Below are 25,355 nucleotides of genomic sequence, written 5' to 3' on the forward strand. Positions count from 1 at the left end.
TTATACAGATTTTTCCAGTGAAATAAAACATTATAGTAAAATAAAAACCTCTCATCTGTGCAGCAGCTAGTTGTGGGTATAACTTCCACACTGGGGCTGGGAAGGTGGCTCAGTGGTAGAGCGCTTGCCTTGCATGCATGAGGCCCTGGGTTTGATTCCTCAGCACCACATAAGCAGAAAAAGCTGGAAGTGGGGCTGAGGCTCAAGTGACAGAGCGCTAGTCTACAGCTGAAGAGGGGACAGCACCCAGGCCCAGAGTTCAGCCCCCACAACCAACAAAAAAAAAAAGAAAGAAAGAAAGAGAGAGTAAGAAAAAAAGAAAGGAAGGAAGAAAGGAAGGAAGGAAGGAAGGAAGAAAGAAAGAAAAAAGAAAGAAAGAAAGAAAGAAAGTAACTCCCAAACCATCTAGGAGAATAGTACATCCTTTAAAACTTCCATGGAAGCCGGGCGCTGGTGGCTCACACCTGTAATCCTAGCTACTCAGAGGCTAAGAGCTGAGGATCATGGTTCAAAGCCACTTCGTCCAGGAAAGTCTTATCTCCAATAAACCACCAGAAAACCAGAAGTGGTGCTGTGGCTCAAGTGGTAGAGTGCTAGCCTTGAGCTGAAGAGCTGAGGGACAGCACCCAGGCCCAGATGACCGAACCAAAAAATAAATAAATAAAACTTCATGGAATGTACTTGAAGCTCCAAACATGTTTAATTTGAAAAATAGCTGCAGCATTCAAACCTGTAATCCTAGCTCCTGGGGGAAAATCATAGGGGGTGTGCATGATTTAAGACTACCCTGGGCATAAATGTTCTCAACACCATCTTAATCAATGGTTGGGCACAGTAGCATCCACTTGTTATCCTAGCTACATGGGAAGTACAATTGCTAGGTGTAAGAATGCTTGTCATCCTCAGTGACATGCAGAAGATCAAGCAGATGGACCAAAGTCTAGGAAGATTTGTCATAAAATGAGGTCCTAATTCAAAAATAATGAAGGCATAACGGGACTGGATACATGGTTCAAGTGGTAGAGCACCTGCCTTGCAAGCATAAGACCCTGAATTATAACCACATTACCACCATAATTTTTTTTTTAAAAAAAGGAAAAGCAAAAATAAATTTAAGGTATAAATAGTAAAGAGATGAGTGAAAGCCAGACACCGGTGGCTCATGCCTGTAATCCTAACTACTCAGGCGGCTGAAATCTGAGGATCGCGGCTCAAAACCAGCCCGGACAGGAATGTCCATGAGACTCTCATCTCCAATTAACCACCTAAAAACCCAAAGTGCTGCTGTGGCTCAATGGTACAGTGCTCACCTTGAGCTGAAGAGCTAAGGGACAACACCCAGGGCCAAAGTTCAAACCTCACAATTGACAAGAGAGAGAGAGAGAGAGAGAGTGCTTTATGAACTAGTAATAATTCACTCAACACTTACCAAACCTCTACCAAAACAAGCATTCTACTAGGACCTGGTTACTGAGTAATAACATCTCCCATTATAAACTAGTAAGGTGGATGGATCTCTGAATTAGCTGACAATAGAATTGGCAGTGTTTAGTGAAATACAATTTTCATTACTTTCAGGCTTAGATTTTAATCATTGTACTGTGGTCTCCTCAATTTATTTTTTTTTTTTGGTGGGGGGGGGGGGGGGGGGTCCGGTTGTAGGGCCTGAACTCTGGGCCTGGGCGCTGTCCCTCAGCTCTTCAGCTCAAGGCTAGCGCTCTACCACTTGAGCCACAGCGCCACTTCCGGCTTTATGTGGTGCTGAGGAATCGAACCCAGGGCCTCAGGCATGCAAGGCAAGCACTCTACCACTGAGCCACCTTCCCAGCCCTCTCCTCAATTTATAAAAGTACTTCATAGAGGGTTGTGAAGGTGGCTCAGTGGTAGAGTGCTTGCCTTGCATGCATGAGGCCCTGGGTTCGATTCCTCAGCACCATGTAAGCAGAAAAAGCCGAAAGTGGCCCTAGGGCTCAAGTTACAGTACAGCACTAGCATTGAGCTGAAGAGCTGAGGGACCCAGAGTTCAGGTCCATGATCAACAAAAAATTTTTAAGTACCTCATACAGCAGTTGTGAGAATCAAACTAAGTGAGTCATGGTAAAATGCTTAGCACAGTGTTTGATATGTAGGATATGTTCAGTAGTATTTGCTATATTACTTCTTTGGGAATGTTATTGTGTGAATTTTCATGCATCTTTAACCTTTCTTTGTTAACTTCTTTTTTTCAGATGCTATTGTTGTTTTATTTAAAAATTACTGTACAGGTGATGTACAGAGGGGTTATAGTTACATAAGGTAATGAGTTCATTTCTTTTTAAACAGTGTTACCTCTCCCTCATTTTCTCCAGCTGCCCCCCAAGTTGCAAAGTTCATTTCCAACATAGTGCACAGTGAGTATCACTGTTGCATTCGTTCACCCTTTGTCCCACCATTTCTGTGACTCCTTTTCCCTTCCCAAATCAGATAAACTTATATACAAGACAAAGTGTACAGAAACAAAAACAGTGTCAACAGGGAATAAACCAAAGTGGTGGGGGGGGAGGGAGGGGGATGAAATAACTGCAAACAGCAAACTAAAAAAAACCCTCATGTCTCCACTGCAAACAGTAAACTAAAAAAAAAAAAAAAACCCTCATGTCACTGTAAGGTCCGCTCCTGGATGGCGAGCAGACTCCACCCTCCTCGCAGCAAAGTCTTCACCCAGTACCTGCGTTACCTAGGCAACTGGGACACCTGGAAGAGGTCACATCCGCATCCGCTGAGGTCACATCTTAACCTGATGTGGCCACACCTTTCTCCCACCTGATCCCACTTCCCTTTACCTGGACACACCCTTCCCCGCCCCCTACCCTATATAAGGCCTAAACCGCAGCCAGACCGTCCTCTTTTTCCTTTTGCCAGCCGCGTGGAGTGCCAACCTTGCCTGGTCCCAGCAGGTCTACTGAATAAACCTACCCCTTACCTGAATACCACGTGCGTGCTGGTGCTGTTCTTACTCGGCTACCTCTTTTTAAGAACCTAACAGTCACCACTTTTTGGATCTCATTTTAATAAGCATAGTTTTGTATGGTAAAAGAAACTCTGGATAAATGGGATTGCATTAAAGTGCAGAGTTTCTGCATGGCAAAAGATAAAGCTAGCAAGATAAATAGAAAGCCCACAGATTGGGAGATCTTTACAACAGACAAGGATCTCATATCTAAAATATAGCTAGAGTTCAAAAAATTAAATCCTTCAAGAGCAAATCCTCAAGGATACAGGTGGACCCGTTGCAACAATGAGAGGTACAAGTCATTATGTCGAAAACGAACTTTACAACTTTGGTGGGGGGGGGGGGCGGGGAGGATTGGGTGCTGGGGGGGGGTGAGTAGGGAAGGGAAGGGGAAACAAAGGAGGAGGCTACAATGCTTGATAAGAGATGTACTCATTATCTTGCCCATATAATTGTAACCCCTCTGTACAGTATTTTCACAATAAAAAATAAAAATTTAAAAAAAAAAAGAACAAATCCTCAAAGAAACAACAACCCAATAGTAAGTGAGCTAAAGACTTAGAGACTTCTCTGAAGAAGAAATATGAATGGTCTGGCCATAAAAGAAATACATCTCACCCCAGTTAGAATGGCCATTATCAAGAAAACTCATAACAGATGCTGGTGGTCAAAAAGAAACACTTCTAGGAAGTGTACTCATTACCTCACTCATGTAACTGTAACCCTCTGTATAATATCTTTACAATAAAAAATAAATAAAAAAATTTAAAAAAAAGAAACACTTCTACACTGTTGGTGGCAATGTAAACTTGTTCAACCACTCTGGAAAGCAGTATGGAGGTTCCTCAAAAGACTAAACATAGCTGGGTGCCAGTTGCTCATGCCTGTAATCCTAGCTGAGGATCACGGTTCAAAGCCAGTCTGGGGAGGAAAGTCTGTGAGATTCTTATCTCCAATAACAACCACTAGAAAACCAGAGGTGGCGCTGTGGCTCAAGCGGTAGTCCACTCACCTTGAGCTGAAGAGCTCAGGGATAGCGTCCAGGCCCAGAGTTCAAGCGCCACAACACACACACACACATACACACCAGGCCCAGAGTTCAAGCGCCACAATCCACACACACACACACACACACACACACACACACACACACACACACACACAGACTTAATATAGAGCTTCCCTTTGCCCCAGCAATCCCACTCCTGGGCATTTACCCAGAAGACCAAAAACAAGGCCACACTAAAGTTACCAGCACAACCATGTTCACTGCAGCATTATTCACCATAGCTAAGATATGGAATCAACCCAGATATCCCTCAGTAGATTAACGGATCAAGAAAATGTAGTATATACATGAATTGGAACTCTATGCTTCCATCAGAAAGAATGACATTGGGGCTGGGAAGGTGGCTCAGTGGTAGAGAGCTTGCCTTGCATGCCTGAGGCCCTGGGTTCGATTCCTCAGCGCCACATAAGCCAAAAAAGAAAAAAGCTGGATGTGGTGCTGTGGCTCAAGTGGTAGAGCGCTAGCCTTGAACTGAAGAGCTAAGGGACAGCGCCCAGGCCCAGAGTTCAGGCCCCACGACCAGACCCCCCCCCCCAAAAAAAAAAAAAAAAGAAAAGAAAAAAAGAAAGAATGACATTGCCTATACCTAAGGAAATGGAAAAACTTGGAAAAAGTTAAACTAAACAAAGCAAGCCAAAACCAAAGAAATAGACTGAATGGTTTCCCTCATTTGTAATAACTAGAATATATCTAAGATATTCTTATCAGAAGATACTTTGTTAACTTTTTCCACAATACTCAAATTTGGGCAAATCTTTCCTTTCTCAAAAATCAATAAATAACAAAGAACGTTTGTTTGCATCCCACATCTAACTTCATCTCTTTGCCTACCTCTCACTTATACAGACATATTTCTGAATACCTTCATTTGTTCTATCTCTCTCTGCCTTTCTTATTCACTCATCATATTGTATTCTGGTTTCTGCTCCCACTGTTCCACCATTCTGATGTCAACATCTCTCTGAATACACTTTTATTCTCATCGTTAATGCTTTCAATTGTTTTTTAAAAAAATCAAAGTGATCTTTTAAAAATGCAGCTATGACCCAGCCATACTACTCCTAGGCATCTATCTTGAACAATAGGAACCAGGATACAAGGACACATGCACCTCCATGTTTATTGCAGCACTGTTTACAATAGCCAGGATATGGAAACAACTCAGATGCCCCACTACAGATGAATGGATCCAAAAATTGTGGTTCCTATATACAATGTAATATTATGCAGCCATTAGAAAGGACAAAACAATGGCATTTGCAGGGAAATGGATGTAACTAGAAGAAATCATGTTGAGTGAGTGACAAGAGCAAACAGACAAATGGCACATGGTCCCCCTGATTAGTGGATGTTAAATCCAAAACATAAGAGAGGGCTGGGAAGGTGGCTCAGTGGTAGAGCGCTTGCCTTGCATGCATGAGGCCCTGGGTTCGATTCCTCAGCACCACATACACAGAAAAAGCTGGAAGTGGGTGCTATGGCTCAAATGGTAGAGTGCTAGCCTTGAGCTGAAGAGCTCAGGACAGTGCCCAGGCCCAGAGTTCAAGCTCCACGACCAGCAAAAAAGAAAAGAAAAAGAAAAAACTCAAGACAAAACATAAGAGATATGACAAAGAAAACAAGACTAAAGAAACAAAGGACCTCCACTCAGCTGGTGGAATCATTACTAAATGACCCCATGCTGCTGACCACATATATGGTATATATGTGCACATTAGAGGGAAACTAGGAGGAGGACACAGAAACAGAGGGAAACGGGAAAACATACAACAGTGGGACCCATCAGCTGCCCTGGTCATTGATTAAAACAAACTAAGCAACTCAATGGCAGGGATGGGAGGGAAGGAATGAGGAGGAAGGAGGAAACAGTTGACACTAAGCAAAAGGAAAGAAATGTATGTATCACCCGATATGTCAAAGCTCATAGAACTCATAAACTTTACAGACCATGATAAAAGACAATTTGCCCCATGAAGGTTAGAATGTTTTTGTGACTTTAAGTATCACTATCCCACAATACTGTGAAATTTGTGAAATGTATGTAATCACTTAATCACAATAAAAAATTACTATAAAAATTCAGCTTTGATCTCATAATAACCTTATTAAAACTAGTGGATTCCTATTATTTTGGAATCTTTAGTAAAGCCTACTGAGTTCTGCCTAACTCTCATTCTTACATTGTACATATTTCCTTTGCATTCTAAGCACTTGCACTGAGTATATAATTTATTTTTTATTTTTTTATTTTTTTGTCGGTCGTGGGGCTTGAACTCTGGGCCTGGGCGCTGTCCCTCAGCTCTTCAGCTCAAGGCAAGTGCTCTACCACTTGAGCTACAGCGCCACTTCCGGTTTTCTGGTGGTTTATTGGAGATAGGAGTCTCACGGTCTTTCCTGCCCGGGCTGGCTTTGAACCGCAATCCTCAGATCTCAGCCTCCTGAGTAGCTAGGATTACAGGTGTGAGCCACCAGCGCCCGGCTTGAGTATATAATTTAATTTCTTTAAATAAGTGTTACTCGTATTAAGCATTTCTGTTTTTCAGTTGTTAGTAATTTATTTACTATTCCAATAAAGATCCTATAAAGTGAAGGGGACAGTTTGGCTTTTTTTTTTTTTTGGTTGGTTGTGGGGCTTGAACTCTGGGCCTGGGCACTGTCCCTCAGCTCTTCAGCTCAAGGTGAGCACTCTACCACTTGAGTCCCAGCGCCACTTCTGGCTTTTTCTGCTTAGGTGGTGATGAGGAATCAAACCCAGGGCCTCATGCATGCAAGGCAAGCATTCTACCACGGAGCCACCTTCCCAGCCCCCCAGTTTGGCTTCTTCTTTTTTTGGGGGGGGTGTCCGGTCATGGGACCAGAACTCTAGGCCTGGGCACTGTCCCTCAGCTCTTCAGTTCAAGGCTAGCCCTCTACCACTTGAGCCACAGTGCCACTTCCGGCTTTTTTCTTTTTGCTTATGTGGTGCTGGGGAATCGAACCCAGGGCCTCAGGCATGCAAAGCAAGAGCTCTACCACTGAGCCACCTTCCCAGCCCCCAGTTTGGCTTCTTGAGAAAAACATTTATTTCATGAATGGCCAACTGAAAATATTCCAGAATGAAAGTCATCATCTTTTTTCTCAAATACTTAAAGTAAAAAAAAAAATTTTTCTTAATGTTTCCTGCTTTGTTAACCTAAAAAATAAAAAAAAACTGGAAGCATTTAAATGTTGTTAAGACTTTTATGGGACAATAGCATAGAATTCTAAGAATAAGGAGTCTTTACCATTTTCTGCATGGAAAGTAGGAAATGTTTCTCTCTTTTTTTATTTCTCCCTACTTTAACCCATTTATATCAAAACAAAACTTGCTAGAATTTTCACCTTTGAGATTCTTTTGTTTGTGACACATGGTGAAATGTTTTTCATGAATGGATCTCAAGAACCTGTGAGTTACGGTGACCCTGAGGCTGGAGATGAATCTCATAAGATAGGGAAAGTGTGGCACATCTCTTTCTCTAAATCTAGCCATGGCGGGGATAGTTAAGAAGGAAGGAAGGAAGGAAAAGATGTCCTATTCCAGTCATTTCATGTCATGTCATTGCACCAGTAAGTTTTCTCTACCAGTTTCTCAATCTGTTTCTCAAGTATGGTCCTGGTACTAAGAATATAGGCTCATTTTTATCCTAATAGGAATGTAGGCTGGGTATTGGAGATGCTTTTCTATCCTCCCTAGACTGTTCCATCTAATACTAAAACTCTGAAATGTCCCTTAACTCTTCATTAAATATAATAATAAGTAAATAAAATAAAAATTGCCCCATGAAATCTTGCTTTGGAGATGGGCTGCTTTGAATTTGTTGTTAGTGGTTGTCGCTATCAGAGACCTAATAAGACAGAGGGAAGGAATGGGTCAAGTCCAAGCACAGCAAGTGGCAGCAGTGTCAAGGCACCAGGACAGAATTATAGACACATTCTCTCCACCTTTCCATGCCACGCATGGGCTCAGGTGAGTTACCCTAACAGTTGCAGGTGCTTGAGTGGTCAACAGCATACTAGCATACTTGCCTGGGTAGGTGTATTTGTCTAGATGAGAGTCCTCAGCTATATGTCAGAGCTGAAGCGACTAGACAGGAAACTGGAACTCCTTAAACTGGTGCTGTTTTAACAAACTTTAGGTATGCTATTGCTGACAACACACTGTTGAGCTGCAATGACTGCAGAGACTTTCTTGGTATGTGATGTACTGGCATATAATTAAATCACTTGATCAAGACGCAGACAATTAAGTTCTTTCTTGAAAATGTAATTAACACTTTTATTAACCATAGCGAAAGCTTCATCTGTAGTAAGGTTAGTTAACTTTTCAATGTTAGCCTAAGGTTTTTCATTGATAAAATAAGTCTCTCAAAGAAGTCCTCCCCTCTTGTAATGCCATGATGGCTTCCAATGACAGCAGTTTCTCTCTCATGTTAAACTGTGTTATTATCTCACAAATAAAATCAGTTGAGTAGTACTAGTTACATCCATTTTCTGATCACAGGCCAGAGGAAAAAACTGAAAATCTGCAGAATCTTTCAATGTCGTTTCATTACCTCACTACTACATTACCTCACAAGTTAATAATTCAATCTGACATGATTCTCTGAGGCATACTAATACTTTGAAACAATTTTACTTTAGTGCTAACAACTCCCACAGCAGCTATCATGCATTCTTCACAAACTCTTCCTCAGCTTCTTACCATTAGCTGGCTTAGAACATAGTTCATTCTTGAGGCAGGATAAATCATAGAAAATGAAGACTAAGAAACAGCAGCTAGGAATTCAGAGATGGATACTGCATTAGTGAATAGCTTGTCTAAAAGCACATAAACAAGAATTTTTTTGCTGTAAGCCTTACACTTCCTTCATACGCTGCCTATTATTGCTTGTCCAAATATTCACAATCAGTGTGCTCTGGACACTGAGCAAGAATATCTTAAATAATACAAAATCATGGGGAGGGAAAATGACTGGGAAATGACACTGGGAAAATGACTCTTTGAGACACAAAATATTTTAAAAATAATTATTTCAAGCATGGAAACCTGTCTTGAAGACAACATGTGACAAAAATCTATGTTCTGTTTGAAGGGATGTCCAGACATTAATGGCCCAAGTTTAGTAAGAAGGCCAACCTTCAAGTCTCCAAGGCAATTGTGTTTCCAAACTCCACTAAAGAGCAATGATTTTTATCCAGACTCACTCAGCCTCCCAAATAATTGAGTCTAGCAGCTTTGAACTGTATCAGTGCTCTAGATTGGCTTTTTCATTATTGCCAATGCTCTTCTATAAACTAGGCATTTGTCCATTTATCTTGCAAAAATCAACAGTCTTTTTAGTAACCATTTGTAGGATGTAAGTTTTAATAACCTTAACACGTATGTCACCAGCAACAGGATTATTTTGCTGAAATTATTATTTTGCTGAAATTATTTTCTTGGATTTGGAACACATACAACATTTGTATCATCTATGGCTGAGGTATTTTCTATGTATTATAATTTCCTTAATCTTTAGCTACGAATCCATTTTGTCTTGATTGTTGACTGTGGAAATGTGCTTAAAGATTAGATTGGATTTATCATCTGTGTCAACAATATAGTCATCAATCAATTATTAGAGGCAAGGTCACCAATGTGTGAAGGTCATTTTAACACATCATTTTATCATCTCATCAATGAATTGCCAGTTTTGACACAGTGTATTGCACTTTTACAATGTGCAGTCTTTCAGCCTATCTGACATTGACTGCCCTCTGAGTCACTGCAACACAGGTAAACTAAATGTATTACAGATTGACATTTATGACTGTTCTGTTACATACTTCATGGGTCCAGTATATTCTATAAAGGATGTTTGTTGTTTACCTCTCAAAACTTCATTATGATTGTTACGATTTACTTATTACAAAATTTAGGTTATTATAAAATAGAATTACTAAATTCACTGAATTTTGACTCCTGCCTGCAGTTGCTTTGGCAAGGACAGAGTACAAAGCACACAAGAACTTTTGGGGTAAGCCAAGCTCTGGTGGCTCACGCCTGTAATCCTTAGCTACTCAGGAGGCTGAGATCTGAGGATCACGGAAAGCCAGCCCAGGCAGGAAAGTCCGTGAGACTCATCTCCAATAAACCACTAAAAAAAACAGAAGTGGCGCTGTGGCTCAAGCGGTAGAGCGAAGCAGTAGAGCACTCGCCTTGAGCTGCAGAGCGCAGGGATAGCCGTCCAGGACCAGAGTTCAAGCCCCACAACAGACTTTAAAAAAAAGAAAAAAAAAGTCAAATAGAAAATCTGAATAACCAGTACAAAATTTATTCATCAGATTTACATTTACTGAAAAAGAAATCAATTTTAAGAAGTAAAAAAGAATGACTTGTATGGCATGCATGAGGGCACACTCTTGTTCACTTCTGCAATACTCACTATAGTCAAGTTGCAAAAATAGCCCAGATGCCCTACAACGGACATGGGCAAGTCAAGAAATTTTTATGTATGCACATATACATATATTTGTATGCTCATATGTGTAGGGCTTTATTCATCCATCAGGAAGAACAAAGAGAGTTTATTTTCTTTCACACGTGGAAGTTAGATCTAAAATATAAACATATGAAAAGAAATTCTTATATCCAATTTACCACCAAAAATCTAGAAGTAGAGTTGTGCTACAGCACTAGCCTGGAGCACAAAAGCACAGGGATAGTGCTCAGGTCCCAAGTTCAACTCCCAGCACAAATACACACACACACACAAAAAAAGGATGACCTCTCCAATTTTGTCTACATATCAAATACAATACAATATTGTAATCTTTGTTAGCATTTCTATTAAATTGGACATGTTGATTCTAAATTTCAACTGCAATTTCTAGAACAGTCAGAAGAATCTTGGAGGGGGGAGTAACAAAACTCTAAGACTAGCTTTCTGATTTCAAAGTATACTACAAATTTGCAGTAGGACGCAATCGTGATACTAGCATAAAGTTAAAACATGTATCAGTTGAACACAACTGCGCTGTACTCGTAAATTGACATGTTTAATTTAAATCCCTTTATAAAACTATTTACAAAGATAATTTAAAAAATCTTTGCTGCTTTGTTTCTAACGCATTTATAAAATTATCTCTTTGTTGCTTTGTATGTCCCTCCCCCACAGTATAAAACCCCTGCCTTCACTATATTTGATGTCAGTATAATTTGTGGAGGAGATGGGGAAAAACAAGTCGTTTAAGGATACAGGTGGACCCATTGCAACAATGAGAAGTACAAGTTGTCATGTCAAAAACGAACTTCACAACTTTGGGGGGGGGGGAGGATTGGATGGGGGGGCGGGGGGGGGGAGACTGGGAAGGGATGTGAAGGGTAAACAAAGGAAGAGGCTGCAATGCTTGATAAGAAATGTACTCATTATCTTGCCCATGTAATTGTAACCCCTCTGTACAGTATGTTCACAATAAAAAAAAAAATCTTTGCTGGGCTCAGTGGCTCACGCCTATAATCCTAGCTACTCAGGAGGCTAAGATCTGAGGATCATGGTTCAAAGCCAGCTTGTGTAGTAAAGTCCATAATACTTTCTTAATTGTGAAAATACCATACAGAGGGGTTACAATTATATGAGCAAGGTAATGAGTACATTTCTTACCAAGCATTGTTGCCTCCTCCTTTGTTTCCCCTTCCCATCTCCCCCTCCCCCACGCCAAAGTTGTAAAGTTCATCTTTTGACATAATGTCTTGTACATCTCATTGTTGCTCTTATCTCCAATAAACCACTAGAAAACTGGAAGTGGTGCTGTGGCTCAATGGTAGAGCGCTTGCCTTGAGCTGAAGTGAGCAGGGACAGCGCACAAGCCCAGCGTTCAAGCCCCACAACTGACAAAAAAAATAAGTAAATAAATCTACTCATCAAAAATTAAAAATATAATAAATGTAATATAAAAATATTTGCAAATAAAATTCAACAATACATTAAGATCATACACATATTTACTATAATAAAAAGAATCACCTATGATAAAAGGGGGAAAACAGAAGAAACAGAAAACAGAAAAAAAAACCTTTCGATTTATTGTCAGTTGATTTTTCACAAAAGTATAAAGAAGATAAATGGAAAAGCAATAGTCTCGGGGGCTGGGAAGGTGGCTCAGTGGCAGAGCGCTTGCCTTGCATGCGTGAGGCCCTGGGTTCGATTGCTCAGCACCACATAAGCAAAAAGAAAAAAGCCGGAAGTGGCGCTGTGGCTCAGGTGGTAAAGCGCTAGCCTTGAGCTGAAGAGCTGAAGGGATAGCGCCCAGGCCCAGAGTTCAGGTCCCACGACCCAACCCAAAAAACAAAAAACAACAACAAAAAAAAAAAGCAATAGTCTCTTCAACAAATAGCACAAGATGATTGAATATTCACAGGCAAAAATATTAATTTGTGGGGCTGGGAAGGTGGCTCAGTGGTAGAGCACTTGCCCTGTATGCCTGAGGCCCTGGGTTCGATTCCTCAGCACCACATAAGCAAAAAGAAAAAAGCTGGAAGTGGCGCTGTGGCTCAAGAGGTAGAGCGCTAGCATTGAGCTGAAGAGTTGAGGGACAGGGCCAAGGCCCAGAGTTCAGGCCCCACGACCAGATCCAAAAAATAAATAAATAAGAAACCAAAAGCACAATAACAAAAAAGTGGTATTTCATCAAGCTTTTAGAGAACAGGCATGGTATGTATGCTCATAATTCTAGCTATTTGGGAAGCAGTGTTAAGGAAGATTACGGTTTGAGGCCAACCTGGATCAATCAACCTGGGTGGATAACTGGGGATAAGAATCTCATGGACAGGAGCACTAGTGGCTCCATCCTAGCTACTCAGGAGGCTGAGATCAGAGGATTGTGGTTCAAAGCCAGCCCAAGCAGGAAAGTCTGTGAGACTCTTATCTCCAATAAACCACCAGAAAACCGGAAGTGGCACTGTGGCTCAAGTGGCAGAGCACTAGCCTTGAGCTAAAGAGCTGAGGGACAGCACCCAGGCCCAGAGCTGAAGTCCCACAACCAAAAAAAAAAAAATCTAATGGAGAGTTATGCTCAAGCTGGCTCAAGCAGAGCTTCTCAGATCTCAGCCTCCTAGGTAGGGAAGATTACAGGATTGGGCCATCAGTGCCTGGACCAAGAAACTGGGTCAGATCCTGCATATTCCTTTTTTTTCTTTTGGTCATTTATTGGGCTTGAACTCAGGGCCTTGGGCACTGTCCCTGAGCTTCTTTTGCGCAAGGCTAGCACTCTATCATTTAAGTCATAGCACTACTTCCAGATTTTATGTGGTACTAAAGAATCAAACCCAGGGCTTCATTAATGCTAGGCAAGTACTCTACCAGTAAACCACATTCCCAGCCCTTAAGTGGATTTTACAATGCTAATGCTGATAACACCTGAATATCATGAAGTCTGGATAATAGGAGTCATGTGCCATCAACTCTACAAAAAAGGCCAAACAGCTGCCATTTTACAATGAACGTCAGTTTATGATCTATATATGCAAATCTTTCAGAAAGCAAGGCTGGAATTCCTAATAAAAGATACACTTCTTCAAACACAATTTTTTTTAATTTAATTTAATTTGTGAACATACTGTACAGAGGGGTTACAATTACATGGGCAGGATAATGTGTACATTTCTTACCAAGCATTGCAGCCTCCCCCTTTGTTTACCCTTCACCTCCCTTCCCAGCCTCCCCCCTCCCCCCTCCCCCGCAATCCTTCTCCTTCCTCTCCCCCCCCCCCCCCCTCCCGGCACCGACATTGTAAAGCTCGTTTTGGACAACTTGTACTTCTCATTGTTGCAACAGGTCCACCTGTATCCTTAAACAACTGGTCAAACACAATTTTTTATGTGTGTGCTGGTCCTAGGGCTTGAATTCAGGGCCTGAACACTGTCCCTGAGTTTTACAAGGCTAGTTCTCTACCACTCAAGCCACATCTCCACTTCCAGCATGTTTTTGAGTAGTTTATTGGAGATAAGAGTCTCACGAAATTTCCTGCCCAGGCTGCCTCTGAACTGCAAGCCTCGGATCTCAACCTCCTGAGTAGCTTAGATTACAGGCATAGGACACCAACACCCGACTCAAACATAATTTTTTATGTAATCTTAGTAATTCTTTGAGAAACCAATGGAGCCTGTGTTTGTTCTCAAGATCAGAGCATTGTCATGGGGCCTGAACTCTGGGCCTGCCTGGGTGCTGTCCCTCAGCTCTTCAGCTCAAGGCTAGCGGTCTAGCACTTGAGCCACAGCGCCACTTCCGGCTTTTTTCTTTTTGCTTATGCGGTGCTGAGGAATCGAACCCAGGGCCTCATGCATGCAAGGCAAGCGGCCTACCACTGAGCCACCTTCCCAGCCCCTTATCAACATATTTTTATACTTTATACAAATAAGTTCCATGGAAAGAGGAAAAAAAAAAGACTTAGTAGCTGAAACAAGTACACTGGCATTTCAGGAATTAGCCTTCTAAATTTATACAATTCCAATAATTGTAATTTTTACTTTTCCACTATTATTTTTTGCTTTCATTATAAAAGAGAAGAAAATTCAGTTTTCTAATCATTTATTGATGTACAATCCTGAAATTCCTTCTGAAAATTATTGCAATTGTAATCCTCCAAATATTTAAGTCCACTGTATCTATTACTCATTAATACTATGATAACAAAATAATAGTTGCTAAATGGAGAGTCTTTTTCATTGTTGATGATAAATATGAATCAAGGATTATTATTAGTCTATTTCTAACTCTGGCATTATCAGCCAAAGCTTCGCATAGTTTACTATGAGAAGGCACAGTAAACTAGAATTATAAAAGGTTTAGAAGGAATCTTACAGCCCTTAAGTTCAACCTTTCCGCTCTTAAACACTATGGTAACCATACCTAAAGAGCTGATCACTCCTGATCACACTGTTTATTCAAACCATATGCAAATCCTATGTCACACATACACAAATATCCTACCTTTCTGGAGATGCCTTAGAAGTGACAGGACGCCCACGGAGACCTTTCTTATTTTTATGGTCTATAGAGATGACCTTATTTCTTAGACTTCTTTTCCACTAGGAAAAAGAAATATGTAATTTTAATAATAAACATAACAAGAGGCACTTAAAATATTTTTTATTTAAACATTCAAGGCAACCAGTCAAATTTGAAGTAGTATACAGAGGGAAAAAAAATGTGAGATCTACAGAATGTCTGTCTCTTTTTTTTCCAGAGTTGAAATCTAAGCCAGCCAAAAAAATACTAGGACATTTTAAAATATCAAAATAACATTAATCAAGAAATGAATGCTTTTTTTTTTTTTGGGGGGGGGGGGGGGTCCGGTCGTGAGGGCTGAACTCTGGGCCTGGGCACTGTCCCTCAGCTCTTCAGCTCAAGGCTAGCACTCAACACCACTTCTGGATTTTTTTCTTTTTGCTTATGTGGTGCTAAGGAATAGAACCCAGGGTTTCATGCATGCAAGGCAAGCACTCTACCACAGAGCCACCTTCCCAGCCCCAAGAAATGAATGCTTTTAGATTCCAAAGTTTAAACAACTACGAAAATTTAGAATGTAGGGCTAGAAATGTGGCTTAGTGGTAGAGTACTTGCCTAGCATGCATGAAACCCTGGGTTCAATTTCTCAGCACCACATAAACAGCTAGAAATGGCACTGTAGCCCAAGTGGTAGAGTGCTAGCCTTGAGCAAAAGAAGCTCAGGAACAGTGCCCAAGCCCTGAGTACAAGTCCCAGGATTAGCAAAAAATAAAATAAAAATAAGTGAATTTAGAATGTGTATTTCACAGTGGGAAAGTAGCTCCACAATAGAACACTTGCCTAGCATAAATATATGTTTTTATATATTTACTTACTTTTGAATACTTTTATAAAGTAATTAATATTATTAACTGACAAGTTAAATGAGCTATAGCTCTGAAATAACTGAATTTATAACACTATAACTGGAAGAACGAGACATCTTATTACCAAGGTTCAGACTGTACATGACTAGAATAAAAAGGTTAAAATTTTATTTATTCTCTGTTAAGTGGGGTGGATCTAGGCAAATAAGTTATTTATATTTGCTGTACCTTAGTTTCCATATTTGAAAATAAGTATAATAGTCAGATTAGAGCCTGGCCCTGGTGGCTCACATCTGTAATCCTAGCTACTCAGGAGGCCAGAATCTGAGGATCATGGTTCCAAGCCAACTCAAAACACTGGAAGTGGAGCTGTGGCTATAGTTGTAGAGCACTAGCCTGAGTACGAAGAGACTCAGGGACAGCACCCAGGCCCTGAGTTCAAGTCCCACGACTGACAAAAAAAGTCAGACTGGAGCCAACACGGTGGTACACATCTGTAATCCCAGCATTTAGAGGCTAGGGCAGGAGGATAATGAGTTCTAAGACAAATCTGGAAATCAGGACTACATAATATCAAAAAACTTTCATTCCAGTGGTAGAGAACCTGCCTAGAAAGCACAAAGGCCCAAGTTAAAATCCTCAATATTGAAGAGGAGAAAGAGAGAGTGAGTGAGTATGTTGGGGATGTAGTTTAGTGGTAGAATGACTGCTCTGCATGTACAATTACATTAGTTGATACCAGGCACCACAAAAAAGGTTAAGAATGGCAAATTGGGAGTGACATTGTCCAAAAAGAAATGTACTCATTACCTGACTTATAAAATTGTAACCCCTCTGTATACTACCTTTATAATAACAATAAAAAAATAAAAGAATGACAAATTTTGTAATGGATATTTTACTATAATTTATGAAAATGGTGAAAAATACTCTATCAACACAGTCCTGCATAGTATAAAATACCACATCATTCAATAAAAAAGGAAACAAAGCTAGGCACCAGTGACTCATGTCAGTAATCCCAGCTACTCAGGAACTGAGACCTGAGGAACACAATTCAAAGCCAGCCTGGGCAGGAAAATCAGTGAGACTCTAATCTCCAATTAAACACCCAAAGCTGGAAGTGGAGTTGTGGCCCAAGTGGTAGAGCACTAGCCTTAAGCAAAAAAGCTCATGGGGCTGGGAAGGTGGCTCAGTGGTAGAGTGCTTGCCCTGCATGCATGAGGCCCTGAGTTCGATTCCTCAGCACCACATAAGCAGAAAAAGCTGGAAGTGGTGCTGTGGCTCAAGTGGTGGAGCACTAGTCTTGAGCTGAAGAGCTGAGGGACAGTGCCCAGGCCCAGAGTTCGGGCACCATGACTGGCAAAAAAAAAAAAAAAGTTCAGAGCCAGCAGCCAGGTCCTGAGTTCAAGTCCTAGGATGGGCATCAAAGGAGGAGGAGGAAGAGAACGAGTAGGCAGAGAGGAAGAGGAGGAGGAGGGGGAGGGGGGAGGGGGAGAAGGAAAAGGAGGAATAGGAGAAGGAGGAGAAGGAGAAGGAGGAGAAGGAGGAGAAGGAAGAGAAGGAAGAGAAGGAGGAGAAGGAGGAGGAGGAAGAGGAGGAGAAGAGGAAGGAGGCGGAGAGGAAGAGGAAGAAAGAGAAGGAGAGGGAGAGGGAGAGGAAGAGGAGGAGGAGAAGGAGGAAGAGGAGGAGAAGAGGAAGGAGGCGGAGAGGAAGAGGAAGAGGAGAAAGAGGAGAAGGAGGAATAGGTGGAGGATGAGGAGGAGGAAGAAGAGGAGGAGGAGGAGGATTAGAAACTAAAGCTTAAAGAATAAACTTAGGCCTGGGAAGGTGGCTCAGTGGTAGAGTGCTTGCCTTGCATGCATGAGGCCCCTGGGTTCAATTTCTCAGCACCACATAAGCAGAAAAAGCCAGAAGTGGCATTATGGCTCAAGTGGTTGAGTGCTAGCTTTGAGCTGAAGAACTGAGGGACAGTGCCCAGGCCCAGAGTTCAGGTCCCATGACTGACAAAAAAAAAAGAGTAAACTTGGCCACTAAAGTCTGACTGACATAAAAGCCTGGTTTCAATGTCCTAAGTCTGTATCACAAAAATTCTCAAATCCATTTTACCATTGTCTTAACTTAAACACATCTGTCATTTTATTTCATTTCATGACATCTCATTTCATTACAAAGCACAAATCTATCAAAGTTGCCATGCTAATACTCTAAAATAAAATACTTGTCTAAAATTTTCTATAACCAACGTAAGTAATTAAAATGAATTCTTTGCTGCTAGGCCTAGTGTCATATTCCTGTGATCCTACTAATTCCTAGTAATCTTCAGGAAGCTGGGGAAGAAAGATCATGAGTTTGGAGCCAGCTTGAGTTACACAGTAAGGAAAAAAAGAAAGCCAAGTACCAGTAGCTCATGCCTTGCTCCTCCCAAGGCAGAGATCAGGAGGACTGAAGTCTTAGGGAGTATGGGAAAAAATTTTATGAGACACCCCCCTCCCCATCTTAACTAGTAGCTGAGTGGAATAGTATATGACTGTTAACCTAGCTTCATGGAAGCTGAGATCCAGACAACCACAGTTCCAGGTCAGTCCAGGGAAAAAAGTTAGGAACATATCATTTCAACAGAAAAGGCTGGGCATGGTGGCACACAACTGTCATCCAGATAGAGTAAGAAGCATAAATAAGAGGATCATGGTCAGGCCAACATAAGCAAAACAAGACTCTTTCAAAAATAAGCAGAGCAGGGGCTGGGAAGTGGTAGAGTGCTTGCCTTGCATGCATGAGGCCCTGGGTTCAATTCCTCAGCACCACATAAGCAGAAAAAGCAAGAAGTGGGGCTGGGAAGGTGGCTCAGTGGTAGAGCGCTTGCCTTGCATGCATGAGGCCCTGGGTTCGATTCCTCAGCACCACATAAGCAAAAAGAAAAAAGCCGGGAGTGGCACTGTGGCTCAAGTGGTAGAGCGCTAGCCTTGAGCTGAAGAGCTGAGGGACAGCGCCCGGGCCCAGAGTTCAGACCCATGACTGGACCCCCCCAAAAAAAAAAGAAAGAAAGAAAAAGAAAAAGCCAGAAGTGGCACTGTGGCTCAAGTGGTAGAGTGCTAGCCTTGAGCTGAAGAGCTGAGGGACAGCACCCAGGCCCTGAGTTCAGGCCCCATGACCAGAAAAATAAATAAATAAATAAACAGAGCAAAAAGGCTGGAGGTATAGCTCACACAGTAGAGCACTTGTCTAGCAAACATAAATCCTTGAGTTCATACTCCAGTACCATAAAAAAAAAGTTAATTTTTGCTATCAAATTTTCTTGGACAACCTGACAAGTACAACAGCATGAAGTTACATATTCTACACTCAGCATTTCCTTAGATACAGAAAAGACTGTCTCTGCTCACAATTGCTGATCTGTATCACAGCTCACTATAATACAAATGGGATAGTGGGATTTTGTTTTTTGTTTTTGTTGGCTATGGGCTTACACTCAGGGTTTGGGTACTGTCCCTGAGCTCTTTTGCTAAAGGTTAACACTCTACTACTTGGAGCCACAGCTCCACTTCCGGTTTTCTGATGGTTAATTGGAGGTAAGAGTCTTGTGGACTTTCCTGCCCCCACCTCCAGGCCCACATGGCGAGTAGCGCCCATTACAGTCATGAGCCACCAACACCCAGCAAGGCACAGTGATTTTCCAACCAATTGATATTACTGGTTAGTATGTAACTTTATTTCAGAACTTCAACTCAGTACTGACATTACATCCAATACCCAAAGGAAGCAATAGGACCAATAGTGAATGAATTCTTATCAAAAAGAAGCTGAAAGCAAAATAAACTCCAAGACTTGGAAACAAGGTTTTTCTTTGTTGTTGTTTATAATGGACTATGTGATTTCTTTTTTCTTTTGTGTTGTTCTCCCTATGGTTTATCCCGTTGTCACTGTATTTGATTTTGGTACCCAGGGTATTTTATATAAGTTTTATCTGACCTAGGGAAGAAAAGGGGAAAAACAAAATTGTGAGGCAAAGGACAAAGGGCGAACCAATGCAACAGCTATACAAGACATCGTGTTGGAAATGAAGTGTACAACTTGGGGAAGGGTGGGGAGAGGGAAAGTGGGAGAAAAATGAGGGAGGGGGTAACAAGTTCAACAAGAAATGCACTCACTATCTTACATATGTAACTGTAACCTCTCTGTACACTACCTTGACAATAAATTTTTTTAAAAAAAAGAAAAGAGAAGCTGAAATTGTCAGTGAGTCACAATTTTTTTTTAAAAAAGAAAGAAAAGAGAAGCTGAAATTGTCAGTGAATCACTATCTGTTAAACTCCTACATGAAAAAGGAAAAACAATGTCTTGAAGAACCAAACATCAAACTGCCAAGTGCCATAACTCATAGAGAATGAAAAAAGTACATTAATGGAGAGACTGAGGAATGAGATATACATTTCTTGGGACTATAACAGTAACCCAAAGAATTATACTGGTAGCTCACACCAGTAATCCTAGCTATAGGAGACTGGTATCTGAGGATCTCAGTTCACTAGCAGGAAGTCCAGGGAGACTCTTATCTCCAATAAACCATTAGAGAACTAGAAGTGGCTCTGTGACTCAAGCGGTAGAGTGCTCACCATAAGCTGAACAGCACAGCGACCAAGCCCAGAATTCAACCCCCACGACTGACAAAAACAAAATAATTAAACTGGCTGGGAGGTGGAGGGGGAATAAAAGCAGACTTATAATGTGCCTGCCTAGCATTCATGAAGCATTGGGTTTGGTCTTCAACACTATAACAACAAAAAGCAAAAAAGAAGAAAAGAAAGAGGAAGAGGAGAAAGAGGAGGAGGAGAAGAAAGAGGTAGGAAAAGGAGAGGAAAGAAGAAAAGAAAGACAGAAGGCAATTTTGTTTCTGTATAACTTTTAATAGTTCAAAACATCACAATTCTAGAAATTTATCTTCAATTGATTTGACTTGCTCTAAAACAATAAAATTCAAGATAGTGCAGTTATTCAGAAAAGCCCAGAAATAAATCTAAGGCCATAAAAACAAACATTTGAAAAAGATGTTAATGAAACTAGATGGGGAAAAAGTATTTTTAACAAAAGGGTGAACAAATGCAATTATGGCATTTGGTATACATGATTTGGAAAATGACATGTAAATGTGGACAGGGATGGTAGGGGCAACTAGGGTGGAAGGGGTGACACTGTCTAAAAAAAAGAAATATACTTATTACCTGACTTATGAAACGGTAACTCCCTGTACAATACCTTAAAAATAACAATAAAATATTGTTTAAAACTAACAACACATCCAGGTACTGTGGCACATGCCTACAATTACAGGTATTCAGGAGCCTGAGGTGAGAGGATCACTTGGGTCTAGAAATTCAAGACCAAGCTGGGCAATACAGGAAGAACCTGTCTGAAGACGAAAAGAAAACCTAAAGGAAACGGAAACAGGAGAGAATCTTTTTAACTCTGGGCCTGGGCGCTGTCCCTCAGCTCTTCAGCTCAAGGCTAGTGCTCTACCACTTGAGCCACAGCGCCACTTCCAGCTTTTTTCTTTTTGCTTATGTGGTGCTGAGGAATCGAACCCAGGGCCTCAGGCATGCAAGGCAAGCACTCTACCACTGAGCCACCTTCCCAGCCCAGGAGAGAATCTTTTTAAAGTGATAGCAAATGTTTTTTATGGCAACTGTTGAATCAAAAGAATTTCAAAAAAGCATCACGCCAAAGAAAATGTGCATGAATTCTGTGGCTAATCATTGCAATGCAAGACTTCAAATTATGATTAATGACATAGTGAATGTTGAACAGAGACTAGCCACCCCTGTGCAATTACCAATAATCTATTTCTACAATGCATTTTATGGCAATTTGGGAAGAGTCACTGCTGTTTTATTTTTGTTTGCTTTTTTTCTTTATTTTTCCCCCCCTATATTAAATTGTAAGTGTGAATTTTTTTTTTTTTTACAATTTTCTATGCTATGTATTTCACCTTTCAAGACCATCATGGCCAACATAACACAGATATCACTTCCAGCAACAAAAACAACCATACCATTGTAAGTAAGTCTTATTCATCAAGGCCCTTTAATAATACCTATTTAAATGACTATCTTAAAGTCCAGATTAATAATCAAAATATTTTTAATTAATAACACAAATACCTTTTGAAATAAAGCTGTGGTACCAGTTAAGAGATAGTCGCTCAAACAAAAACTGAGCTAACAGTAAATGAATCTATGCATCGTATTTTAGTATCCTTAAAATATAATTTCATTTATTTTAATGAGACTTGAGTTTAATGAAAAAATTAACCATGCATAATAAGGTATACATTGATTTAAACTGAAGATTCTGACCTAAAAGCTTTATTTTAGAATAAGCCAGAAATAAAATAATTTAAAATATTTTATTAAATAACACAGAAAACCAAAAAAGTATGCAAGAAAATAAAAATTGAATTTTACTAAAATATTTTAAACATATCAAATTATGTATACTTAAAAGAAATTAATTTTATTTACCCCCTGCAAAGGGAGATCCCAGCATTCTGAACTTCTGAATTTGGACAGTGGTGACTGAATGTGAACATTCTCTGGTTTTACATTTAACATCTTTCTTATCTGAAACTAGGATAAGAAAATATTTAGTTTAATTGAAATATATGAGTTTAATCAACCAGTAAAACCATTATATTATCTTTGGATTAAATTTTACTAATAGAAGTTTTAAATTTGGTGATTAATTTATAGGCAATTTATAATTTCATGAAAAACCTCTCATTAGATATAAATCTAAAATCTAGATAAGGAAAGAGTAAAACTGTTTTCTAACCCCTTTCCTAGAGTCTATTCCATTTCTGCTTTTTTTTTTTTCCAGCAGTACTAATATTTGAACTCAGGGCTTTGCCCTTACTAGGTAGATACTCTCCCACTGAAAACATACTTTCAACTCTTTTTTATGTGATTATTTTTAAGGTAGGGTCTCTCATTTTGTCTGGGGCCAGCTTAGGACCATGATCCTCCTATTTATGGTTTCTGCCACAGCAGGGATGACAGACATGCACCTTCATGCTCAGTCTTTTTAAAAAATTGGTTGAGATGCGAGGGAGGGTGTCTCACTAAGGTTTTTGCTCAGGATGCTCTGGAATCACAACCCTCCCACTCTCAACTTCTCCAATAGCTAGGATTACTCCTCTTTGTAGCCTGGATGACATCAGGTGAAGCTGGCACCATTTGCCAAAATAAATCTTTCTATGTTTAAATTTTTATTCCAGGTGTTTGTCACAGTACTAAGGAATACAAAAAGTATCATGCAGTACCATTTAATATCTTACAAGACCAGATAGAAAGCAAGTGCTTTACAAAGAAAAAATGATAGCAGTACGTACAAAGGGCACAAGAGTCAACCTCAGAAACTATCTTGTTGCCAAACCTACGAGCCTTGGATCAATAAAAATCACTAAAGTAGTAGCAAATTATAACATAAAATAAAATTCCTAAACCCAAACTGAGAGAGAGAGAGAGAGAGAGAGAGAGAGACAGACAGACAGACAGACAGACAGACAGACAGACAGACAGACAGACAGACAAACAGCCTAGTGTCAGTAGTTCACACCTTTAATCATAGCTACTCATAAGGCTAAGATCCGAGGATCTCCTGGGCAAAAATGTCTAAAAGACTGCATGTCCAATTAATTAGCAAAATGTCATTTGAGCCACTGCTCAAATAGAGCAATGAGCAAACAAACTTAGTGAGATCAAGAAGCCCTGAGCTTTAAAGCCACATTACTGGCACTAAAATAAATAAATTAAATAAGTAAATAAGTAAAGAGGAAGAAGAACAGTTCTCGAATACAGAAGAATTTTCATTAATAAATGCATAAGGAATGAGGAAAAAAATCACCCAAAAGAATATCATATTAAGCTAAACATCGGTGGCTCATGCCTGTAATCCTACCTACTCAGGAGGCTGAGATCTGAGGATCACGGTTCAAAGCCAGCCCAGGCAAGAAAGTCTATGACACTCTTATCTCCAATTAACCACCAGAAAACCAGAAGTGGTGCTGTCTCAAGTGGTAGAGCACTTACTTTGAGCTGAAGAGCTCAGGGACAGTGCCCAGGCCAAGTTCAAGCCCCATGATGGACAAAAAAAAAAAGAATACCATATTATATAACTGTCATAGCCAAGATCCACTAGTAGATAACACAATTACAGAGAAAGTATGAGAACAGTATATTTCAAAGATTCAAAATATCTTCCCCAAGATACATATTAATTATAAAGTGGAAAGGAGTAACTTTATAGTGAAATAAACATGCAGATTCCATGTTAACAAAACAATCAAGGCTCACATCTTTAGTAATAAGATGTGTCATCATCATGTACTACTAATTATCATGTATCACTTCTGCAATAGTCTTCCCCCAAACAGCCATAATCTTAATCATAAAATATAGCCTCATATTAAGGGCTATTCAAAATATAATACTCTTTGAAAATCAAGAACTCTTCAAAACTGCCACTGTTATAAAAAAACAATGAAGAATTGTGTGAGATGGATTCCAAGAAAGTGAGGATACAATATAACAACTAAATGCAATATGAGATCTTGGATTTGGTCCTGGAACAGTAAAAGAACACCAGTGGAAAAATTAAATAAATTTGACAAGTGTATTAACTGAAATATAGTAGATTCAAGGGAGAACTGAAATAATGTAATTCCTTAGAAAGACAAAGTCAAGGAAGTGGTGATGTGGCTCAAGCAGTAGATTGCTTGCCTTGAGCTGAAGAGAGCAAGGACAGTGCCCAAGAGTTCAAGCCCCACCGACAAAAAAAAAAAAAAGAAAGAAAGACAAAGTCAAAATTTAGCAGGTACTCAAAAGCGATGCAATGGGGTTTAGGGGAAAGAGGTGGTAAACTGAAGAGAAGAAAAGGAAAATGCAATTAAAAAAAACAAAACAAAAAACCAAGCTGGGAATGTGGCCTAGTGGTAGACTGCTTGCCTAGCATGCATGAAGCCCGGGCTGTATTCCTCAGTACCACATACACAAAAAAAAAAAAAAACGTAAGTGGTGCTCTGGCTCAAGTGGTACAGTTCTAGCCTTGAGCTGAAAAGCTCAGGGACAGTACAGTGCCCAGGCCCAGAGTTCAAGCCCCATAACTGACAAAAAAAAAAATGTATCTCCTACAAAATTAAGAAGAGTAAAGGAAGGAGTGGGTACAAGAGGGATGAGTAAGAATGTTGAAAAAGGTGACATTGTATTCATAAACTGCTGTGTTAAATGACAACTTCTTTATACAACTAGTTAAAAGATAGTAAAACAAGGACACACAAAAAATCTGAATATCTATAATTCAAAGTATTTGATCAATATCAATTGTTTGTTAATGTTTGGGATAGGATTTTGTTATATAACCCACACTGG

The 25,355-nt window shown here is 40.2% G+C and overlaps 1 protein-coding gene across 3 annotated transcripts in view; it reads right to left on the reverse strand.

The window, feature by feature from the left end:
* The window catches only part of Senp7 (SUMO specific peptidase 7), a 101,071-nt gene that overhangs the window by 68,269 nt on the left and 7,447 nt on the right, over window positions 1-25,355 (reverse strand). For 2 of the 3 annotated variants that reach the window (XM_042676893.1, XM_042676891.1), the window contains exons 3-4: window positions 22,452-22,556; window positions 15,050-15,147 (exon numbers count right to left, since the gene is read on the reverse strand). In XM_042676893.1, coding sequence (XP_042532827.1) covers window positions 15,050-15,147; window positions 22,452-22,556 — 203 coding nt within the window. The remainder of the gene's footprint in view (window positions 1-15,049; window positions 15,148-22,451; window positions 22,557-25,355) is intronic. The other variant, XM_042676892.1, reaches the window with a different exon arrangement.

This window comes from Dipodomys spectabilis, unplaced genomic scaffold, assembly GCF_019054845.1.
Source record: "Dipodomys spectabilis isolate Male_0828 unplaced genomic scaffold, ASM1905484v1 ptg000032l, whole genome shotgun sequence".
Classification (NCBI taxonomy): domain Eukaryota; kingdom Metazoa; phylum Chordata; class Mammalia; order Rodentia; family Heteromyidae; genus Dipodomys; species Dipodomys spectabilis.